A 21,589-nucleotide genomic window follows, 5' to 3' on the forward strand; every position below is an offset into this window, starting at 1 on the left:
ACACTATCAAATATTTCAGCAATACAGTCTTTTGCTATATATTTATGTACTATTTTGCTACGCAAAGGAAGAGAGAATTCATGATGTGATATTTGATAAATATACCGTACTTTATATATTTTATAATTATCTAGCTGTAATTTCTTGAATAGTCCTCTGAATTCAGAGACTAGAGCAGTGCTTTAAAGAGACTTGAATCAATAGTCGGAACGCTTAAAATAAAAAAATAAACCCGAAATAGTATAATAATAATAATAATAATAATAATAATAATAATAATAATAATAATAATAATAATAATAATAATAATAATAATAATCTAATATAAATAAAATAAAGAGTTTATGTGTCTGTCTGTCTTTGCGTGGCCTAGGGACCATACAAGTGGACCGAAAGTTACCAAAATTTGGTCACGGGTACCTTGGTCCAGACTCCAGATCAAACCGATGCGTTTTTTCGAAATTCGAACCAGGAGGTCTCAGGGGGCGTTTACCAGGACATGTAAAAGTAGTAGAAAATGACCGATATTAGTGTCAAATCCATAGTTTCCGCGGTCGCTGAGATCAATGGTAACACTACCATTAGTGATGACTTCAGCCACCATTTGTATGCGGGCCGGGGATCACCAGAGGGGAGGGGGAGGAATTTCGAGACATGTAAAAATAATCGAAAATGAGCGATATTAATGTCAAATCCATAGCTTTCGGGGTCACTGAGCTCAATGGTGAAACTCAAGATAGCGTTTACTTTCACATTTAGTCCCCATCGGCTAAGGAACTTGGGCCAGGAGATCACCGAGACATGTAAAAAAATAAATAAATAAATAAATAATCCACAATGACCAATATTAGTGTGAAATTCACAGTTTACGTGGTCTGAGATAAATGGTGATACTTTCATTAGCGATGATTTTCAAATTCAGCCACCATTGTATGCGGGCCGGGAGTCACCGGGGTGGAGAATTGCGAGACATGTAAAAATAATCGAAAATGACCGATATTAGTGTCAAATCAATAGTTTTCGCTGTCGCTGAGATGAATGGTGATACTTCCAAGGCGTTGACTTCCAAATACAGCCCCCGTCGACTGGGAGTCAGACGTGTTTTTTTTTTTTTTTTTTTTAATTGGAACCAGAGGATCACAGAGGCGTTTACTTTCTATGTAAAAGTAGTAGAAAATGACAGATGTTAGTGTCACATTTATAGTTTTTGCGGTATCGGCTGAAGGCCAGAGGCGATTTTTTCACAATTCGAACAAGGGAGGGGTCTCAGGGGGCGTTTACCGGGACATGTAAAAGTAGTAGAAAATGACCAATATTTGTGTCGAATTCATATTTATGGAGATCACTCAGATGTATATTGATACTCCCGATAGTGTTTGCGTTCAAATTCAGCCCCTGTCGGCCTTTCCAATGAAAACACGTACGTTGTTGGATATATATTCATACAAAATGTATCTAATTTTAGAAATGTTTCTTAATTCTTCTCTCATTGTTCAGTTTGTTTACATTGATATTTTATCTGATATGCGAAGAACGGGCATAACAGCTAATAATAATAATAATAATAATAATAATAATAATAATAATAATAATAATAATAATAATAATAATAATAATAATAATAATAATAATAATAATAATAATAATGCCTACAGACCAGTCTTGGGGTCAGTGGCTGAATGTTGGCTTGAGATTCTCGGATAACCCTCAATGGTTGACTATCCCGAGAGGACTTTAGCCTGGTTTTTCTCAGTCACAACAGTTGAATACCGGAACGGTATTTTAAATATCCAGAACCGGGCCGCTATTTTGCCCAAGTTTATCAATTGTGGAAACAGTATAGAAAAATCTCTTGCAAAATATCGCTTCTCTAATTAAAAGTGCACATCTTTTCTGTACGTGGCATGTTCTCTCATTTCGGTAACAAACAGGCCCTTATCCACAGGGGGCTAGGGGAGCCGGGCCCCCTAAACTTTGAATGGCTCCCTAAAAGTTTCATGGTAGGCTTGCAAATGAACTATAATATGGTGATGAAGTATACTGTGATTGGGTCGCCCCCCCCTAACTTCTACCGGGCCCCCTCTAAATTTTTGGGCTGGTAACAAAGCGAATAAAATGCATATTATTTTGTATTTGTCCACTGCAGCCACGTTAATAAAACTAATGAATGACAATAGTTGATGCGATAGATATACGAAAGTAATTAAAGAATTTTCCTTCGTCTTCCCTTAATTGTAGAAACAGTATAGAAAAATCTCCTTCAAGATACCGCTTCTATAAAAAAGGGTGAACCCATATGTGTTTATGTGTCTCTGACTTTTTTTTTTTTCTGCCTGTGTCTTAACAAGGCGAGTAGAAAACACATTTTGGGTCTGTCCATTACAAACACCACAACACGACAAGAATCACAGAGTTTTGTTTCTTCAGTTGCACAGCAACCATGCTCGCACATTTTTCATCCACGTCATCCTTTAACATTTTAATATATAGACTAGCTGAACCTGCGCTCTCTACACAGCGCATCATTCGCATATGAGCATAAATCTCTTTCTCATTCCTCACAACATCTGTACATGTCCCTTTACAGTCACAAGTGAAAGACGTATTGATTAAAAAAAGCCAAGGATGTCATAAAGGGGAGACTTTTTCCATTATTTTTCTCAATATCTCGCACAGTTTACAAGATTTGAGCCTACTTCCGGTTGGAGTTTCTAATTCATGTATGACCAGTGTTTTCTTTCTTCTTGCATGCAGTATGTAATAAGCAAATACATTACATACACAATTAATTATAATGTCAGTTATATATGGTGTTCATGGGACAAAACACTCCAAAAACAAAGGTTCATCTTAGACTGGAGAAATGGTTATCCTTCCTTTTCATTATTATTTGGCCATGAAACAAACGCCTGCGACATATACAACCCCTATATACAACAATGTGGTGTTGAAATGTATAATGCCTAGGATGTGATGCTTTAGTTTTTTTTTTTTTTAATTTCAACACTTCCAATGTATCCGTAAAAATGTAATAAAGAAATAGTGGCTATGTTTTTTAAAAATATTCAATTAGAACTGAACAATCTACATGAAATTTGCAATCGATCAGTGAAAACGTCATCTTTCTAGAGCCTGTAGTTTCCGAGATCTCATTGTCAAAAGGATTGATTACAAACATATAAACGTCCACAACACATAGTTTAAAAGAACTCGGAAGATGGCAGCACAATTCACCTGCATTGATTTTAGAGAAGACTTATTAAAATACAAAGGCTTTGAACAATAACTTTAACACATAAACTTTATGAAAATGATGTATTTAACTAATTTATTTATAGTACACATACTCAGAATGTTATGTTTGTCTCTATTAAACGTGAAATCACATATAACCGTAAATGAAAGATTTGAAAGCCAAAGTTATAGGTTGGAGCTTAGTCGCTTTGAATAAGTGTCCAAATGTCGTAAAATGCGGCTACTGTGCTGGCAACCATGATACTAAAGAGTGTCCGAATACGGGAAAACCACCTCTATGCTCGACCTGTTCCAGTGACAAACACCCAACATATAGTTATAAATGTAAAGGCAAACCAAACCCAACTCCTGACCACCCGGAGATGACGGTACCGCTACGTACCATAGATTCTAACGTGTCTTTGTCACAGTCTATCACCTCTCCTCTTATTGTGGAAAACTTCCTCCGCTACATAACACTCATATTACAAAATATTTTCCCATTCCAACGTCAACTTATACTAGACCATGTTATAGCAGCAGCCTCCGCTATATTTCAAGTTAACTTATATGCTACATATTCTGGACCATACGTTCATTTCCATATTGCTCCACGAGACACAGCAGTTTAACTCCGTAATTTTGTGTATGAATATGGCTCTTACACTTCTTTTTCTGAACATTCGTTCTTTAGCGCAACATCGAATATTATTTGAGCAGTTACTGTTGGAGGAAAATATCGATTTATTTGTACTAAATGAGACTGCACTCAAACCTGCTACTTATGTCCGATTTCCTCGATATCAATTTCTTCGCTGCGATTACGCAGACAATAACGTACGAGCCCAAGGTGGCGTTGCAATTGGAGTTCGTAATAAACTCACTTATAGATGCAACTCTGTTCCGCAGCATATGCAGTTACCGGAACACCTAGTGACAACAGTTTACGTTCCGCAGCTTATATTAACAGTAGCTACAATATACGTTCGACCAGGTCATATCATTCCTCTTGCCTTCTTCACCTATTTGTTTCATCACTTTAAACATCTTGTTATATTAGCCGACGTTAATATTCACAGTCGCTCTGCCCGTGATAAAGATGAGTTTTTCGATCATGTCACTCTTAATTTAAATGGGCATGTCCATCAATTGCCCAAACATACACGACCAAGCAGTCAGACTACACCCGATGTTGTTATTAGCACTGCCTCTATGGTCGATAAATGCAACATACATGTACTAGATTGTATCGGCAGCGACCATCTTCCGGTGAAAGTCGTTATCAACCATCAGAGACAACAACTATCTGAATTAACTATGAGAACTATCATGTTATACGACAAGGCGAACTGGGATCAGTTTCGTACTGATATAGATATTGCTCTTGCCTCCTTTGTACCACCGACATCAGAGACCGACCTTAATAATACCGTCCATAGCATTAGCACAGCTATCACCAGCAGCGCCAACAAAAACATACCTACATATCGAGGCAAAACATACCAACCTATGCTACCTCCGCAGTACTTGGCTCTCGTCAAAAAGTCTCGCACTTACTTTCGAAAATACGAACAAACACGGAATCCAGAGTATTTGACTCAAGCAAGACGATGGCAAAGGACAGTTCATAACTATATTGTTGCTCATAAACGACTTACCTGGAGCAAAGCATGCAATGAATTGAATACAGAGTCACATCCCACTAAATACTGGAAGAAATTTCATCTTCTAACTGGACAGACAGTTAGTTCATCTTATCCTCTCATACAGGATAATCAATCTTTAGATACAGATAAAGATAAAGCAGACGCTTTAGCCACCCATCTTCAGTCAGTATTTACACCTTCGCCTTGCACACATCAATTCAGCCCTAGAGTTTCTGAAGAGGCAATTGCACAATTACTTCAACCTTCCATCCAGCACACTTTGGAAGCGGATAATCCTTTGACTCGTGAAATCACCTTCGCGGAGATACAGTCCATCATCAAGCGGAAACGTAGTACTGCCCCAGGCTTTGACCAAATAACTTACAGATTACTTAAGGAATGTTCGGTCAATTTTTTCATATTTCTAGCATCGATATATACATTTATGCTTAGAACTGGTTTCTATCCTCTTGAGTGGAAGGTATCTAAAGTCTGTATGTTTCTGAAACCCAACAAACCATCGCATTCCGTACAGTCCTATCGTCCAATCCAGTTAACTTCCACGTTAGGTAAAGTCTTTGAAAAAATACTCGTATCTCGTTTACACCCATACATTATGGATTTACAACTTCTACCTCTCCATCAAACTGGATTTCGACCTCATTATAGCATAAATGATCAACTACTTCGTCTAACTACCATTATTACCAATCATTATAATAAGTCTCTTCCGTCATGTCTCGTTTTAATGGATCTGGAAAAAGCTTTTGATCGGATTTGGCATTATGGATTATTTTATAAACTTCTTAAACTGGGTCTTCCTGTTACATACCTCCGAGTCATATTTTCTTTTCTACTCAACCGAATAGCCTATGTCAGCATAAACAACTCATTATCACATCCAGTCTTCCCATACACAGGAGTACCGCAAGGCTCTAGTCTATCTCCTCTTTTGTACATACTCTATGCTTCCGATTTACCATCTCCATCACCGAACACTTATCTCTTTCAATATGCTGATGATACAGCTTTTCTTACACTGGGAAACACAATACAGCAGATTAATACAAACTTACAGACAACGATTACTAGCTTTCTGAATTGGTGTAGTAAATGGAGACTTTCAGTTAATGAAGACAAAACACAATCACTTGTTATTTTACCTCCTAAATGCCGCAGCAAAGTTAGAAGAAATCCAAATTTATTACAAATACGTGTGGGAGATCACTTTCTTCAGCCAGCAAAAACTGTCACATACTTAGGAATCATTTTTGACAATAAGTTGCGATGGACACCCCACCTTCAGAAACTTGCTATCAAAGCAAAGAACCGTTTACAACTTCTTCGTCGTCTGGTTGGCCAGACCTGGGGTCTAAATTCCAAATTATTGCTTAACACATACAAAGCATTTATGCGGAGTATACTTACATTTGGACACATAGCCTGGTGTTCAGCGCCTCCGAAATTTTACAATAGGCTTGAAATTCTAGAGAGACATGCCATTCGTCTTGCATTTAGGATCAAACTTCCGTATCATAATACTGACTTGTATGAAAAAATTACCTTTCCTCCGCTTGTTCAACACATAGCACAATTGCGTCATAAGTTCATAGCTACCAGTCTCCATGATCGTAAAGATATCTTTCTTGACACCATATTTACTGATTTACAACAAGAATCTCCATCTAAGTACTGCTATACACCACTCAGCGTTTTGCTTTCCATATACATCCGCACCCTTCCAGCAGATCACCATCATGCCATCTTTTTCCGTCATCAATTCATCCGTCAGCATCTCCCGCATCTTTTTCCATCATAGCACTTGTCTCTCTACAACACTAATCTGGGCTTACCCCATGTTTCTCATCAGTCCTGAGACGCCCCAGGACAGAAGATTAATCTGCATTTGTTTGTACTAACATCTATATGTTGTGTTGTGGCGTTACGAGCACCTCACTCATCATCATTTATCCATTTATGCATTTTCTACGTTATTCATTAGTTTCAGTTTTTTTTCCGCACCTTTTGTTATCTTTTTCTATGTGCACCTTTCATTACTAGTTTGGTATTATTGATATATTATTAATGTTATTGTTGTTTAATATCTTTATTTTTTGATTTTTTGTTAGTGTATAATAACAATGATTGTTTCACAGCTCCTTACCCAACTATGAGTTTAATAAAGAATAATTGATGCTCCCACACCCCTGGCCAAGAGAGAGGGCGAAACCCTCTAGTGGCCGTTTCTTTACACCCATTGATTCCAAGTTCTTTACCAATTAACAAATGTTGTACTTAAATTGATGTCCATCACCTTCCAAAACAATAAGTAAAGTACTGTTACTACCCACCACTCTAAAAAAAAAAAAAAAAAAAAAATCGCTTTGAATTGCTAGTGTAGCATTGTAGGGAAGGTTCTAGAACACAGGTCCCCCTATGTACGTTAGTAGCTAGATTGGTTCCTTTCGTACCAAAGTTTAAAATTTAAATCACGTAGTAATGCCAAGCGAGCGTCAGCGAGTGATAGCGGGTTAGAGCCCCGTAGTACACGTTGTTTACTGTCTTTATTACAATTATACGGTAAGGGGGACCTGTGTTCTAGAACATTGCCAGCATTTTAATAGATAGATTATTACTTTATGGGCTTAGTATTGTTGAGTAGCATACATTATATTATGTGTTAGTTGACTTGGCTTTAGAGACTAGATACAGGCCCGTAGCCAGCCTCGAAATTTAGGGGGGGCTAAATGTAAATTAGGGTGGGCACACACACAGATATATATATATATATATATATATATATATATATATATATATATATATATATATATATATATATATATATATATATATATATATATATATATATATATATATAATGTCTGTCTCTGTGTGTGATGATGAATAATTTCTTATGCTCTTAAAACTAAAACTACAGCCTGAAGGAATTACTATTAAAATTTTCCTCTATAGCATTAGTACAATTGTACCTGAAAGCTAGAATACTATGTGTTTCCTTTTTATTTATTTGTTATGGCAACAAAATATTTCTTCCGTTTTCTCATCTTCAAGGAAATAAAAAAAAATATTTAAAAAAAAATAGTTGGCCGAACGAACCAATAATTAAAATTTCCAAAGAATTAGTACAGGAAATACGTTTTTAAATTTTTGATGGACTGAAAAAATATTTGTGAAACTCGAAAACATCTAGAAAGTAATGAGATTTAATACTATCTTCAAAGAGATTCTACAGAGGAGGGTCTCAAAATCTTAAATCAATATTTTGAAATACATGTGGCTTAAACAAATATATGCATATTGGAAAAATGAAATTAACATCTTACCTGTATTATTATTTACGTGTCCTTAGATACGAAACTTTACATTCCTTCAAATATTACGGGCTTTATTTTACACTTGTACTTCTAAACATTTTTTGATCAGTTTTTTATGGTGATGTTCGAAAGTAATAATGATATGTTTATGGGTTTTTGCTATCTACAAATTTATAAATTTTATAAGATTAAGAAACACAAACACAACACGCATATATACACTCCTCATGTTGGCACAGTATAGTAGAAACAAGTTGAACATTTGAATAATCACTAACAACACAATCACAGTATAAGTCTCCTTGTTTTGGATGCTGCCAATCTTAGAACAATTGTGTCCAGATCGAGATCTCTGGTGATGCCATTGTTGTAACTCAACAAAACAAGATCGGCACGGTGCAGTTAATGTACAACTCCTTCTGAGAAAATGCCCTAACAAAGAAGGAATTCCTCTCACCTGAAGTAGTCCTACATAACGGTTGACAGGCTTCAGGGCAGAAATTTAGAAAAGAAAATATTCAAATTTACAAACGTAGGTATAATTTCTAATTGCTGTCTTTTTAGTAACTGAAAAAATACATTTTGCATAACAGCTGTGAGTTCCATTTTATCATAACACGTTTCAATTTTTAGACGTCGCGGACCCCGTAGCCAGGTCACGCGGACCCCCGGTGTCCGCGGACTCCAGTTTAAAAACCACTGCTCTAGACTCTTTGGAACATACTATCGACAATCATTTAGGACGATTGCTACTAAAGTCATGTTTAAGTAAAAATAATATGTTATGTTTTGGTACTCGAGCATTCAAATAAGAAATAACTCCAAAAAAGTTCCCTGTTCTAGCGCAGTTACCTTCTTTCTCGAAACGAAATTGACAAGAGAAGTAACAATTCATTAAATTTTCTTTGTATAGTACAATTCATATCTAAGTATACATGAAATTCTTCTTTACATTGTACAAATAAGAATTCGACATCAGTTGCTTTCGTAGGTACTAAAAAAAGTTTAAGTTAAGAACTAATGATTTAAACAGCTATTTACTTATTTCTATTGAAGATATCTCTTCTTCAAAATGAAACTACATTAGCAAATTGTTACTTTTGTGGGCTACCCCGTAGCCTCATGGGTACAGCGCTCGCCTTTGGCGCGTCCGGTTTCGGGTTCAAACCGTACTGGGAGTCCTCGGATTCAAACCGATAGTGATTTGGATGTTACTTTAAGCTATAGGTCCCGTGTCTACATAGCCTCCCTGCTGAAGAGGGACGCTAAACTCCCCAACGCACCCTGTTTTAAGTCAAAGGTCAAATTTCAAATTTATAAAGCATTATACATATTATCATCCAATAAGGTTCAATTTTTAATTGAAAATTCTGTTTTTCCTATAAGTGCAACTACTACTTCCGTTTAGTTTGCTACATTTTTTGTTTACATACCAGAAGATTGCAAGGTATTCTTTCACAAAATAGTAACTATGGATGATTAGATTTACGTCTGATTATCTGCGTGAACATTTGATTCTGGCACCAAAGATTGGCAACAATTATTAAATTATTTTAATAAAGTATCTAATAATTCATCCCCGAGAAAGATTAAGTGAATCGAACTTATCTTTACTTTAAAGATATATTAAAAGTATTATTTATCTATTCCAAGTTATTTAACAAATAGTCAAGTTGCTGATACACTACAATTCTCATTCTTCAAGTCAACTTCGGTGCATCTTCAGAAACCTGTATAGATCAACTTTCAATTACAATTATGTTCAACAACACAACAAGAGTAAACACAATTCAGAAAAGGGAACTTTTCTTACTCCGTATCACGTGACATAAAACGTAGTCAAAATTCCCCCCTCTCTCTCCACACACGAAGCATTAAAAAAAAGATAAATAAACCAGTCTCACGCTCAAAGAAATATAATAATTCAAAGAAGCGTAGCGCATAAATAGGCCAATACTTTAAATGAGGATAATAAAAGTAAATTTTAATTTAGCACTCTAAAGTACATTTGGAAATACAATTTCTTCCAACATTTCAGTCAGGGTTCGAATTAAACTTTCGAACGAGAGGGTTATGTTTATGTATTGTTGCGGTAAATGTAGAAGGCGAAAATTTATCCCAGAAATGGATGTTATATTACTTCTGTGATACGAGCCGGACATACATTTTTACCGAAGGGGAATTTCCCCGGCATCCCCCGTTAATTCGAACTATGACTTTAGTAGGGGGCTGCAAAAAATTTAGGGGGGGCTGAGCCCGCCCTAGCCCCCCCTTGACTACGGGCCTGACTAGATATAAGAAACATGTTACAGCTTGAAGAGTAAAACAAACGCTAGTAAAGAAAGTTGGTTCACCAAAATAACGCAAATTACCTATGTATTATTCTGTATGTTCTTTCATAATATTCAACTATTTAAAATTTCACGGTTCACAACCAAATCCAGTTCCATGGTTGAACTTTATATTAGATAATGTATTCGTATATATAATACTTTAGTAACTTTCCAACATGTTATTGGCGAGTTTTCTGTCCCAACGCCAAGAAGTTTACGCATAATGAATATTTGACATATCAATGTATATTTTGCTTTCAACTTACTAAGCATATTTATTTAGGTGCGTAACAAACGTACTATATAACATTGATATAATTTATTGTAATATCGTAACTACAATTCTTGGCATTAGGCTTAATTGTATTATGCACAGTACTTCGATTAGCAATTACATCGTCGGATGAAATATGAAACCAGGAAGGAATGAATCTGGTTCGAAGCCAATTAATCTCTCATTCTATTGTATTTTACCTCCATTTCAAAATAAACAATACGCAGAGGAAAAAAAAACTTAATGTCTTAGTTAATTCAAACATAGCATGAAAACTTACAGAGAAATAGGGCGTCTGACTTATTTGAAGATTCGTTGCTTGCTAAAGTGTACGTAATTGCTTCGATGATGGAAATTCCGAATACTACGTTTATTTCATTCTCAATCTTTGTAGCGTGTAAGTACACTAAACTTTCATAATAAATATAGAATTAGGAGTATGTTTAATGCAAGGGGTCCAAAAGCACGTATAAAACACAAAATTTACAGGAGAAATGAATAATGCAAGCACGTAAAAAACACAAAATTTACAGGAGAAATGAGTGATGTAAGTACTTAGACGTAACATAACGTAACCAAATCTAACCTAACATAACAAACTAACGTAAGCTAACCTGAACTAACTAAACTAACGTAATATTAGTACAAATAAGCGAAATTCTATCATTTTTTGGAAAATTATGCGGGACTCCTACACTAATATAACATAAACTGAACTAACCTAACGTAACCTAAACTAGCCTAACCAACTTAAACTAACCAACTCTACCATAAACTAACCGAATGTGAACAGAAATTACCAAAATTGTAACATTTTTTTTAGAGAAAAGAGGTGGACCCCTTCTGCTAAACATAGGCCTCGAATTATGACACTTTTCTGTAGATTGCTTCGATTGATTTAAGGAGATTGAGATTTCTATTTTTTACAACCGATTTCAAGAGTTGACAAATTAATTAACATTTTGATACAAACTGATGTCCAATTTCCTTTTCTTTTCAGATCTTCTAAAATCAGTTTCTGGGGTTTACTCCGTAATAGTCTTTCGGAGTTTTGAGAATCGCAAAGCAACACGAAATATGTAACAAGCAATTAAAAATGCTATTCCGAGTTTCACAAACAAAAACGCAATTGTTGCGTTGCGTTGACGCATACTGTTACTGAATGAGACCCAAAATGATAGAGTATCACAAGCAAATGATATATTCTAATCCATGATAGTGGCTGTAGATTGAAAATTTTAAAAATGGAAGTATTCATCATCTTTCATGTTCTGTATTACATTCATGCACGGAATAAAACCAACAATCAGCAATTATGTTAACCACAAAAAACTTGTGGTGCAAGATTTGTTGCTGTAAATGCAACATCAATTATGTATATTTTAAATCTACACGTAGGATAAATGTTATCTTGTTTTTTATGTTTTCTTCTATCTTGCAGTTAACATATGCTGAAATTTACAAGCATTTCCTTCTTCATCTTGAAAATATATAAATTAAATATTTTAAACTTATGGTTAAAATAAACAAAACATTATTAAACTGTGGTATTATTGAATATAACCCTTGAAATTAAATAAAATCAAACTTAAAATTGATCTTTCGTTAAGGAGTCTTTCCACTTAATAGATTTGTGGACGGAACCATCTTCATCTCAGTCGACTATGTAAGCAGAATTTCAACTGATCGAACTGCTATGAATCGAATTCAATTGAATTTAGCGAGGTTCTACTTTCTGAAATCGATTTAATATAGATGCCTACTAAAAACATCTGTCACTGAAAAAGTCAGATAGGAGACAGCAAGTAGAGTGCAAGTTAGATCACAATTGGTTTAAAAGAAATTGTTCATCCTGTCTAGATATTGCAGCTAGCATTGTATGACAAAAGAAAATATTCATGGAACTTTTCCCTCTTGATGGATATCTTCCATGGCTGTGAAGGCTAAAGTTGAGCAGGATCAGGAGTGTTAATAATCATTTGATCGACCCAAAAACTATGAATATGACACTAATATCGATCATTCTGGCCCCTTGTCACGCCCCCTTGACAATTATTATTAAAGATAATTGATGTAATTACTATTAATAAATCAAACAAGTGTGTCGTGTTGCCGCAGGGGTAACGTAAAGTATGTTGTCAGTTTAAAATGAATGGAAACTAATGATCTAAAGTGTTGTTAATTTGTTTTTAATTTTGAGTTGCTGTAGTCATCGGAAAACACTAGTTTGTTAATTACCACTGTAATGCATAAAACATGTGTTTCAACATGGTTACCAGCATAAACATGTGTTTAAACATGGTTATCAAGTTCAATTTTTGCTTCGCACGTTTAGCGTCTTATCTGTGCACGTGTTTCAAGTGACACACTCAACAATTTAGATTACATCCACTGAAGGAAATAGCATATATCCTATGAATTAAATTATACTTATTTGAACAGAAAGTACTTATAATGAAATCCGACTGAGGAAGTTTTGAGATTATTGTTACAGTATTTATACATTTCTCCATTTGATTCAAACCAATTAAGAACTCTTCCATTATTTACTTAAATTATGCTATTTTCTCTGCAAATAACCTCTCCATCTACCCGTTATGGATTTATTCTTGACTAAGAATTCAGGTTATGCTTTCTTCCGCAGTCTGATGATTTTCTTGCAGAATTGAAATTGTGTGTTGTTCGTGTTTTGTAAGTAATTCTGTCAATGTATATTTTATGTAATAAAGCTGAGAGTGTTCCTTTTCCCGATTGCACAGGTCTGCAACCAGAAAGTTGTTTGCATAAGTTTAGCTGATTTTTACACTTCTGGGTGCACCGATGTCGAAAATGATCCCCGTTTCTTCCTGGGACGTCAAGTTTTTACACAATTAAAATGTAACGTGGTCAAACAGGTAGCTGGAAATCACTAGATTGCAAATACATCACACGAAAATAAAAATGAGCATGGAAGATTAAATGTATTTGTGCTCCTCGAAACATGAAAATACATGTATATTGGTCTAGATGGGGATTACTGACACATATCGTAATGTGTCATGAATGAGAGAATGAGATTACAAAGAAAAACCAAAAACAATAAATCTGTTCATAAAACGAATTTAGTAAGATTAAATCTAAGGTTAATTCTAAATTCTAGTAAATTTAATCTAAGATTACTTCTTAGATTTGTAAAATGTTGGTAAGTAGTTCTGGCTACACTGTTTGTTGCTCAAATACTACGAGTACGCGGGTTTTTGTTGATCCTGATATTGAAAACTCATATCCGACAAAGACTTTATCAGCTCAATCACTCCAACTCGAAAAGAGGCTTGGGATGCCTTTACTGTGGTCATCAAAATGTTATTGGGAAATCGAAAGGTCCCACAGTACAAAGAAATGGTGGGAAAATGCTGCAAGCGTTCCGAAAGCTTGGTTGTGACATGAGCTTAAAAGTTCATTTTCTCAATTCCCACCTTGAATACTTTCCTGACAATGTGGGAGCAGTGATCGAAGAGCAGGGGGAGCATTTCCAAGATATCAAAGAAATGGAACGACGGTATCAGGGGAACTGGAATGTTACGATGATGGCAGACTACTGCTGGATGTTGTTTAGGGATCTCCCGGCAGCTACCTACAAAAGGACAAGCTTCAAACGAAGTTTGACTTTTAAAAAAAGACTATTTCACAAGCAATCTGATTGAGGGTGGTATTACTTTTTGTCTTCATGTGTGTGCGTGTTTCTGTACATTAACTTGTGTTACGCTGTTAATGGTGGTGTTTCTGTAAATCGCATGTTTGTGTTCATATTTTTGTTCAACAATGATCACATGTTTGTTTGAAACCCAGACGTCCCAGGACAAAACAGTTGTCATTCCTCGATTCAGCGTACCCCAACACATACGATTCAGTTAACTAAACCGAAACAGCTTAGCATTGTTTTAGTTTTGCAGACCTGTGTTATCTAACCTCCTTACGTCAAACGTCTGTCGTTACGACTCTCATTTTGTCAGCAGCGCCTGAAGGAAATTGGGTCTTTGAAAACCCTCACAACCCGGAAGCAGGAAGTCAGTTAGTTAGAGAGTTGGATTTAGCTGTCGGACGATTTTAGAATTTCAGTTTCAGTCTTTCGTAGATTCTAGACCAGTGGCTAGAGTTAGTCGAGTATGGATCGGATAAGACAGACAGTCGTTCTTACGTAGAGACTGTCAGCTAGGACGCTTCTGATAATCAAGTAATCGATAACAATTCGATAAAATCTCAAAACCGTTTCGCCGATAAAGAACTTCGATAGCGTTTCACCGATAATTTTATTTAATTACGTACTTTCAAGACTGTCGAAATGTTCGAGACACTCGAAGTGTTCGAAGCAGTCGAAGTATTCGAAATATTAGAAACATTCACCGAGTGTAACACTCGAACTGTTCGTGAGTCTCGGATCGTTTGAAAGCAGCAAATACTGTAAGATATTAGTATGATCGCAATTTATCAAATCGTTTGAATATTTTGAAAAGTTCAGGATTATCGAAGTGTTTGAAATAAACAATGTAATCGAGGTTATCATAGGTGTACATAATATGTACTACCAGTGGCGTATTTAGGGGGTGGCTTCCGGGCTTAAGCCCCTCCCGAAATCTTACTTAGTATAGTAAAGTAAATGAAATATCTTGCAGAATTTTCACATTTCCAGGCAAAGCCGCCCCCCCCCGAAAGTTAGCAAAGCCCCTCCCGAAACAAAATCGTAAATACGCCACTGTGTACTACATATGTGTAAGTTGTCATTTTAAAAATTGTCTCCCTGAAATGAAGGGAAAAAGTTTCTTGCCAGAGGTCTTTAAGACCAATGTTTATATATAAGGCTTAAGTAGTCTATCAGGAAAGAGAGAGAGAGAGAGAGAGAGAGAGAGGCAAATAAACAGACAGAGAGAGAGAGAGGAAGCGAAAACTTAAGGTAAACACCCCAGTCATGGACACTATTAAGATAACTTTTGACAAAATATGTTGCAGATGGAAGAGAATTGTAGTAATCTTGTTGTTTCGTCTATTAAATCATAGTCATTACCATAGAAAACGAGTAGAATGTACTATTTGAGTTGTTCTAGTAACCCTATTTTTATAATCAGTAATGGAGATTTAAAAAAAGTGGATGTCCCAGTTATGGACACCCAGTGACGGACATACAAGAGAAATCAGCAAATTTTGAGGTCTATCCTATTGAGATGTAAATTAATATGTAACCAGCATTTGTGCGTAGGATATTTATTTATTTTGCACATGAAAAATGTTAAGCAAAACCAGTACTTGTGTGAAAACGAAATGAAAAGAAGCCAATGTTCATAAGAAATTGCATGCGTTTGGGCACAACTGATGAAAACAAATACCACTTTTATTATTGAAAAAATAAAGAATAATAAAGCAAAAGGCTATCCTGAAAGCTACCGGTACCATTTTCCGATACAAGCACAAGAGAAAACTTCTTTAAGGATTTTTTTCTACTCTGTTTGGAGTTCTGTTTCTACGTTGCATTTTTATTTGTTCTGCGCGTCGCTTTTCTCCTCTCTTCAACTTCATCACACGTTTTCTCTGTAACTTCTCCTGCTGAACTCTGGCTTTAAGTTTCGAGTGAGTATTGTTCAGATATAACAACTGCAGGAATCCGTTTCTTTTTCTTTCTTTCTTTCTTTTTCTTTTTTCTTTTTTTTCTTTTTTGGACAACTTCGGTTTGTCCTCGGGCCAAGAAATAGCACTTTTGAAAGCAGCTGGAACATCAGGATCACACTATGCGCACCAACAAGTTGGTGCTCCGGAGCTCCGGCACCCACACAAATAATCTTGTGGGTGCGGAGCACTCAGAAGATCTCTAGTTTTGATCCGGGTTTGAACTCGTTTCTCTTGTGTTTAAGTCAGCCTTGTTAACAACTGAGCTAGGTGAGCCCCAACTTATCCTTATAGTACCGGTATATTTTACTTTATCACAGCACAGGTCTTTATGATGACAGTGTTCCAAAATAAATCAAACATCGAGACTTCCCTGGGAACACATAGACTAATACGACCCTGCATTGATATGCCCCCACATAAATTTTGGAAAGTCGGTGCTGTTGGATCACACCATACTGACTTGTGGGACGCAACTGATAAGGGAGCAACTGCTGTTGGTTTTGAATTGTTGGCTTCTGTGGTTTCAGAAGAGGTGTCCACTGTATGAAATTCCGTCATCAAGAAAGCTGCCATACAGACGTCTGGATTTCCGGTTGTTCTACAAATGCAGAGGAATGTTGAGCAGTCATGGGCATTCTTTCAGAGAATAGGAACAAACTATTCGACGCGTCATCTGCTGCGGGATTTACAGTCTGACTAGGGATCAACTTTTGAAAGATAATTCCAAATCTGCTCGTATTGGATTTGGCAAAATATTGCCATGGGAAGGTGCAGGAATTTCTTGGAAAAGTTTAGCAACATCATTCATATGAGATACATCTTTGGTTTGCACTGACTCGTTGAAGCTTTGTGACTTTAATTCCTTCCAAAGATAAAACAGAGATATATCCTCTTTGGGTCCATTCCATGATTGCATGTCCTCCAAAAAACGTTTAAATAATAATAGTGTTTCTCGTGGAATTTGAGATTCAAAAAACTGTTACAGCTGTTCTGAAGTCGCTCCTTAAAATACAATTTATTCGACATGAGACAAACATTTATTTGACATGTTTTCCTTTGGGGTTTCGTGCCGTTGGTAGGGACTCTTCAGGAGTTTACATTTTAATTGCATTTTCGTCTTTTCGTCAACTGTGCCTAAACATGAGGAACGAAAAATGGTGTGGGATATTGACAAGAAGTTGTATAGGACCTATCCGTAAACGGAACGAGGTCTCATAAGAAACAACGCCAGTTATAGTTTTGTCCTCTTTTGACCTTTAGAGTCAATTCCCAAGCGTTAGTTATTTTGAATCACCCCTTATATAGAAACTGGAATGTGCAGAAAGTGTTCGTAATTGGACCAAAGTTGCTAAGCTACACCAGTAATAAACACCCACTGTCCATTACTGGTAAACATCACATGTTATCAGTTTCTTTGAGCCAGTTTCTTCATATAGCTTTCATGGTACTTTTGCAGTGAACATTTGTGTTAATGAGATATTTTGAAATTTTATCAGTAATGGACAGAGGGTGTCCAACATTGGCAAATAGCACCTTTATCTTACCAGTCATGGACACCCCCAATATTGACGGTCCAAGTTTATTAATATATATTTTTGCCACACTTATACCTTTACTATACCAATATTAGTGTGTAGAAAAACACATACCTTTCAATTTGTTCATAGCTTTACTATAGTAGAGCTGCCTAGTGATTCCTCACCTTATTCAACTTCCTAACTAAACTAACTAACTAAGTAACTAACTCTATGGCCTATGAAACCCGGAGGTTCAATGCCGCATTCACAAAAGCTCTCCACTGACTTCTATTCTTAGCTAACTGCATCCAGTTTCTACTTTGTATTCCAATCTCTGCGAGATCCATCTTAATATTGTCCTCCCATCTGCGCCTAGGTCTTCCTAATGGTCGTTTTCCGATTGGTCTTCCTGTTAAGACTTTGAAAGCGTTTCTACTTTCTTCCATTCTAGCTACATGACCCGCCCACCTAAGCCTCCTAGACTTCACGACCCTAGCAATGTTGGGTAAACCATATAAATTATGTAGTTCCTCGTTATGAAGTTTCCGCCATTCCCCATTCCCGTTCCTCTTGGGTCCGAATATTCGTCTCAGGATCTTGTTCTCAAATACTTTCAGTCTATGTTCTTCCCTCAGAGTAAGTGACCATGTTTCGCAGCCATACAAAACAACAGGCATGATTACCGTTTTATATATTTTAAGCTTCAAATTTCTCGACAGAATTCGCGACGACAAGAGATTTTGAACCAAATAGTAACACGAATTCCCTGCTTTTAGTCGACATTTAATTTCTTCGTGAATATGATTTTCGTCTGTTAATATTGATCCTAAATATTTGAAAGTATCCACTTTATCAAAAGTATTATTTAATATTTTAACTTCTTAACACAATGTGAAAATAAGTTCGTGCAATCGACACCACGACTTTACCACACCTGCAGTGTACGTAGATCTAGCGGACGACAGCCTAACGATCTTGAGTGGAACCAGTATATCACATACATAATTTTCAACACAATGCAAACTTCCCCGCGTTAGTGAATGTCTTATTTTTCATACATTTCTGCCGAAGTGTCCATTACTGGTGGCGAATATATGTATGTCCATGACTGGGCTGTTTACCTTACATCACCATAATAAGTACAGCAGTATTTCCTTCTTTTCTTCTCAGTCCTTTCATAACGTTAATAGGATTTACTGGTTTTAATGTTTAATTATTTATGTTTTGTCTCTTTGCAAATTCTCCTCTTGGATTTTGACATTACGAGCATACAATGACGATACCAGAAGAGGAAGACTCATACTGTTTTATCCTCCAGTCATTTTGTATAGGAATGTAGGCCAAGTAATTTTAAACTATCCATTTTGGTAAGCAAAAAGTAGCTGTTCTCATGAAAATTGTCTGTTCCTTCGCCCGGCCCTCCAAAGAAGTTAAAACTTACGTCGTCACTGCGTTGATATAGTTTCGCTAAAGTTGTCTTTGTTCCAGACATACAAATCTAATTCTTTATAGTCTACACTGTTTAAATAGTTGGCACGTATTGAGGTACTACGTAGTTTAAGAATAGATTACAACAAAAAATATTCGTCGCATACTTCACATCCTCGATCAAAATAATTGAATATGTACTTAAACAATGTAAAAAATTAATTCATAAATTTTTAAATTATTTTCAACAATAATTAATATAATAGAAACAACAATGAACAGATATTGTTTTAGGAATCAAAATTTTCAAGCAACATATGCGTGCAAGAAGTCTTTAACAGTGGAACTGTCTTTAAAAAGGCGGAAACTAATGACTTCAAGCTCATCTAAATCATTTAGAGAGGCAACTACCTGACACCTTGTTGGTCCACCATACATCAGCGCCTACTTGTTTGCATACCATACAGTCTCAAAGGTGTCTGAATTCTGATCAATCAACGATTCATATGGGGAACCTCAACTGACCAAGGAATGAATATGGTGTACCGAATTCCTCTTGCCAATGTTGGATGTCTAGTTGTGCTCGATGGCTCTGAATGAAATTACAAAGGATCTTTCCTAGACGAGAAACAGCTATACCTACAGCAAATGATGACTTCCACATGCATTTAAAAGCTAATGCAATGATGCCAAACCAGGTACAGTGTGATTTCTCGCCAAATGATCTTCTGGTGGCTGTTAAACAAAATAAATTATGGAAAAAGATAATATTCATGAGATGGTCACTTATACATTGAGGTTTATGCTCTGCCCTTCACTTGATGAGTATTAAAGGAGAAACAATGTTGAAGATAATGGGAAAGTTTTCTGTCTTACCATCCTTCTCGTCTGAGCAGTTTGATGACCAAGGGCTACCGTATGTCTTTTGCAACCAATTCGAAGTATATCATAATTTTGCGTCAAACAGTATCGAAATATATTTAAAAGATTGGCGTGGTACAGCAGCTCTTCTCACTGCTCTGAACTTTGGACTAGTGGTTAGCTGCGTAATAGTTAATTATGGACCAGTCGAGCTGTTTACTTTTGTTGAGTAGACAGTATTTGACCATCTTTTGGCATTAAAGATCCACCCAATTACAAGAGATAATTACATCTGCCATTATGCAGCTTCAATTCTTATTGCTGACTTAAAATCAAAGCTACTTCTTAAATGCCGTTTGGTTAAGAAGGAAAAACTGTTTAAGAACTGGAGATGCCTGCTTTACAATATAGATCCATTACACAGATTAGAAGAAGAGAATTCGCACTTTCCCAGCTCTACAGTAACTCAGCAGCGAAGGCAATTCACTCTACGGCAGTTGGTTTCACGTTGTAGAAAGTGGATTCGCAAGAGACGTAGAAGACTCTTTGCTCTCTGGGTTAGACGAAACAGAACACATAACCGATCAAAGGATGAAGATGAAGAGAACCTAGCATTGCTTTCATTAGAGTTGTTTATAAGAAAAAGAAGAAAGAGGCTACTTCGAAGGATATTAGAACACATGAGATGGTCTTTCTCATATAGTTTAGTCTCCTCAACCTTCCAACTGATGACCATTCATGGAGAAACATTGATGCATGCAATGGAGGAACTCTTAGTTTTGCCATCTTTCTCTTTTAGTCAATTTGACCATCAAGGACTCCCTCACGTGTTCTGTGATCAGATTTATGTTATATTTGACTCATCCAGAAATGACATTACTCTCGTTGAACTCGACTGGCGTGGAACAATAGCTCTTCCTACGGCATTGGACTATGGATTTGTTATTGGCTGAGCTATTGTTAATTATGGACCAGTTGAACTATTTACTTTCCTTGCATGGACTGTATCGAATCATTTGTTGGGGATTAAGATTCATCCTATAACAAGGGACGCTGATGACATCTGTCATTACACTGCTTTGCTAATCGTTTTTGATTTGAGAAGAATAAAACTGCTGAAATGTGGAATGGCAAAGAAAGAAAAGCTATTCAGGAATTGGACAACAATTCTAGGTAAATGTATGTTGGAAGAACCAAAGGAAGAAGACTTTGCACCTCCTAACAGCCTGCCTGACTCATCAGCATCTGACCTCTCTGACTTACCAGCATCTGACCTCTCTCACCAACATCTGACCATCAGAGTCGATTTTCTCAACCAGGA

General features: G+C 36.2%; 1 protein-coding gene across 1 annotated transcript; it reads left to right on the plus strand.

Moving 5' to 3' along the window:
* The first annotated feature begins 3,888 nt into the window (after positions 1 to 3,888).
* Positions 3,889 to 21,221, plus strand: LOC145685281 (uncharacterized). Its single transcript, XM_081757650.1, has 2 exons — positions 3,889 to 5,286; positions 20,532 to 21,221. Exons 1-2 carry the CDS (start codon positions 3,889 to 3,891, stop codon positions 21,219 to 21,221), a joined length of 2,088 nt encoding a protein of 695 aa, XP_081613776.1.
* The last annotated feature ends 368 nt before the right edge of the window (positions 21,222 to 21,589 follow it).

The sequence above is a fragment of the Thermobia domestica genome, chromosome 5 (assembly GCF_964235325.1).
Source record: "Thermobia domestica chromosome 5, izTheDome1.hap1.1, whole genome shotgun sequence".
In the NCBI taxonomy this organism is placed as follows: Eukaryota; Metazoa; Arthropoda; class Insecta; order Zygentoma; family Lepismatidae; genus Thermobia; species Thermobia domestica.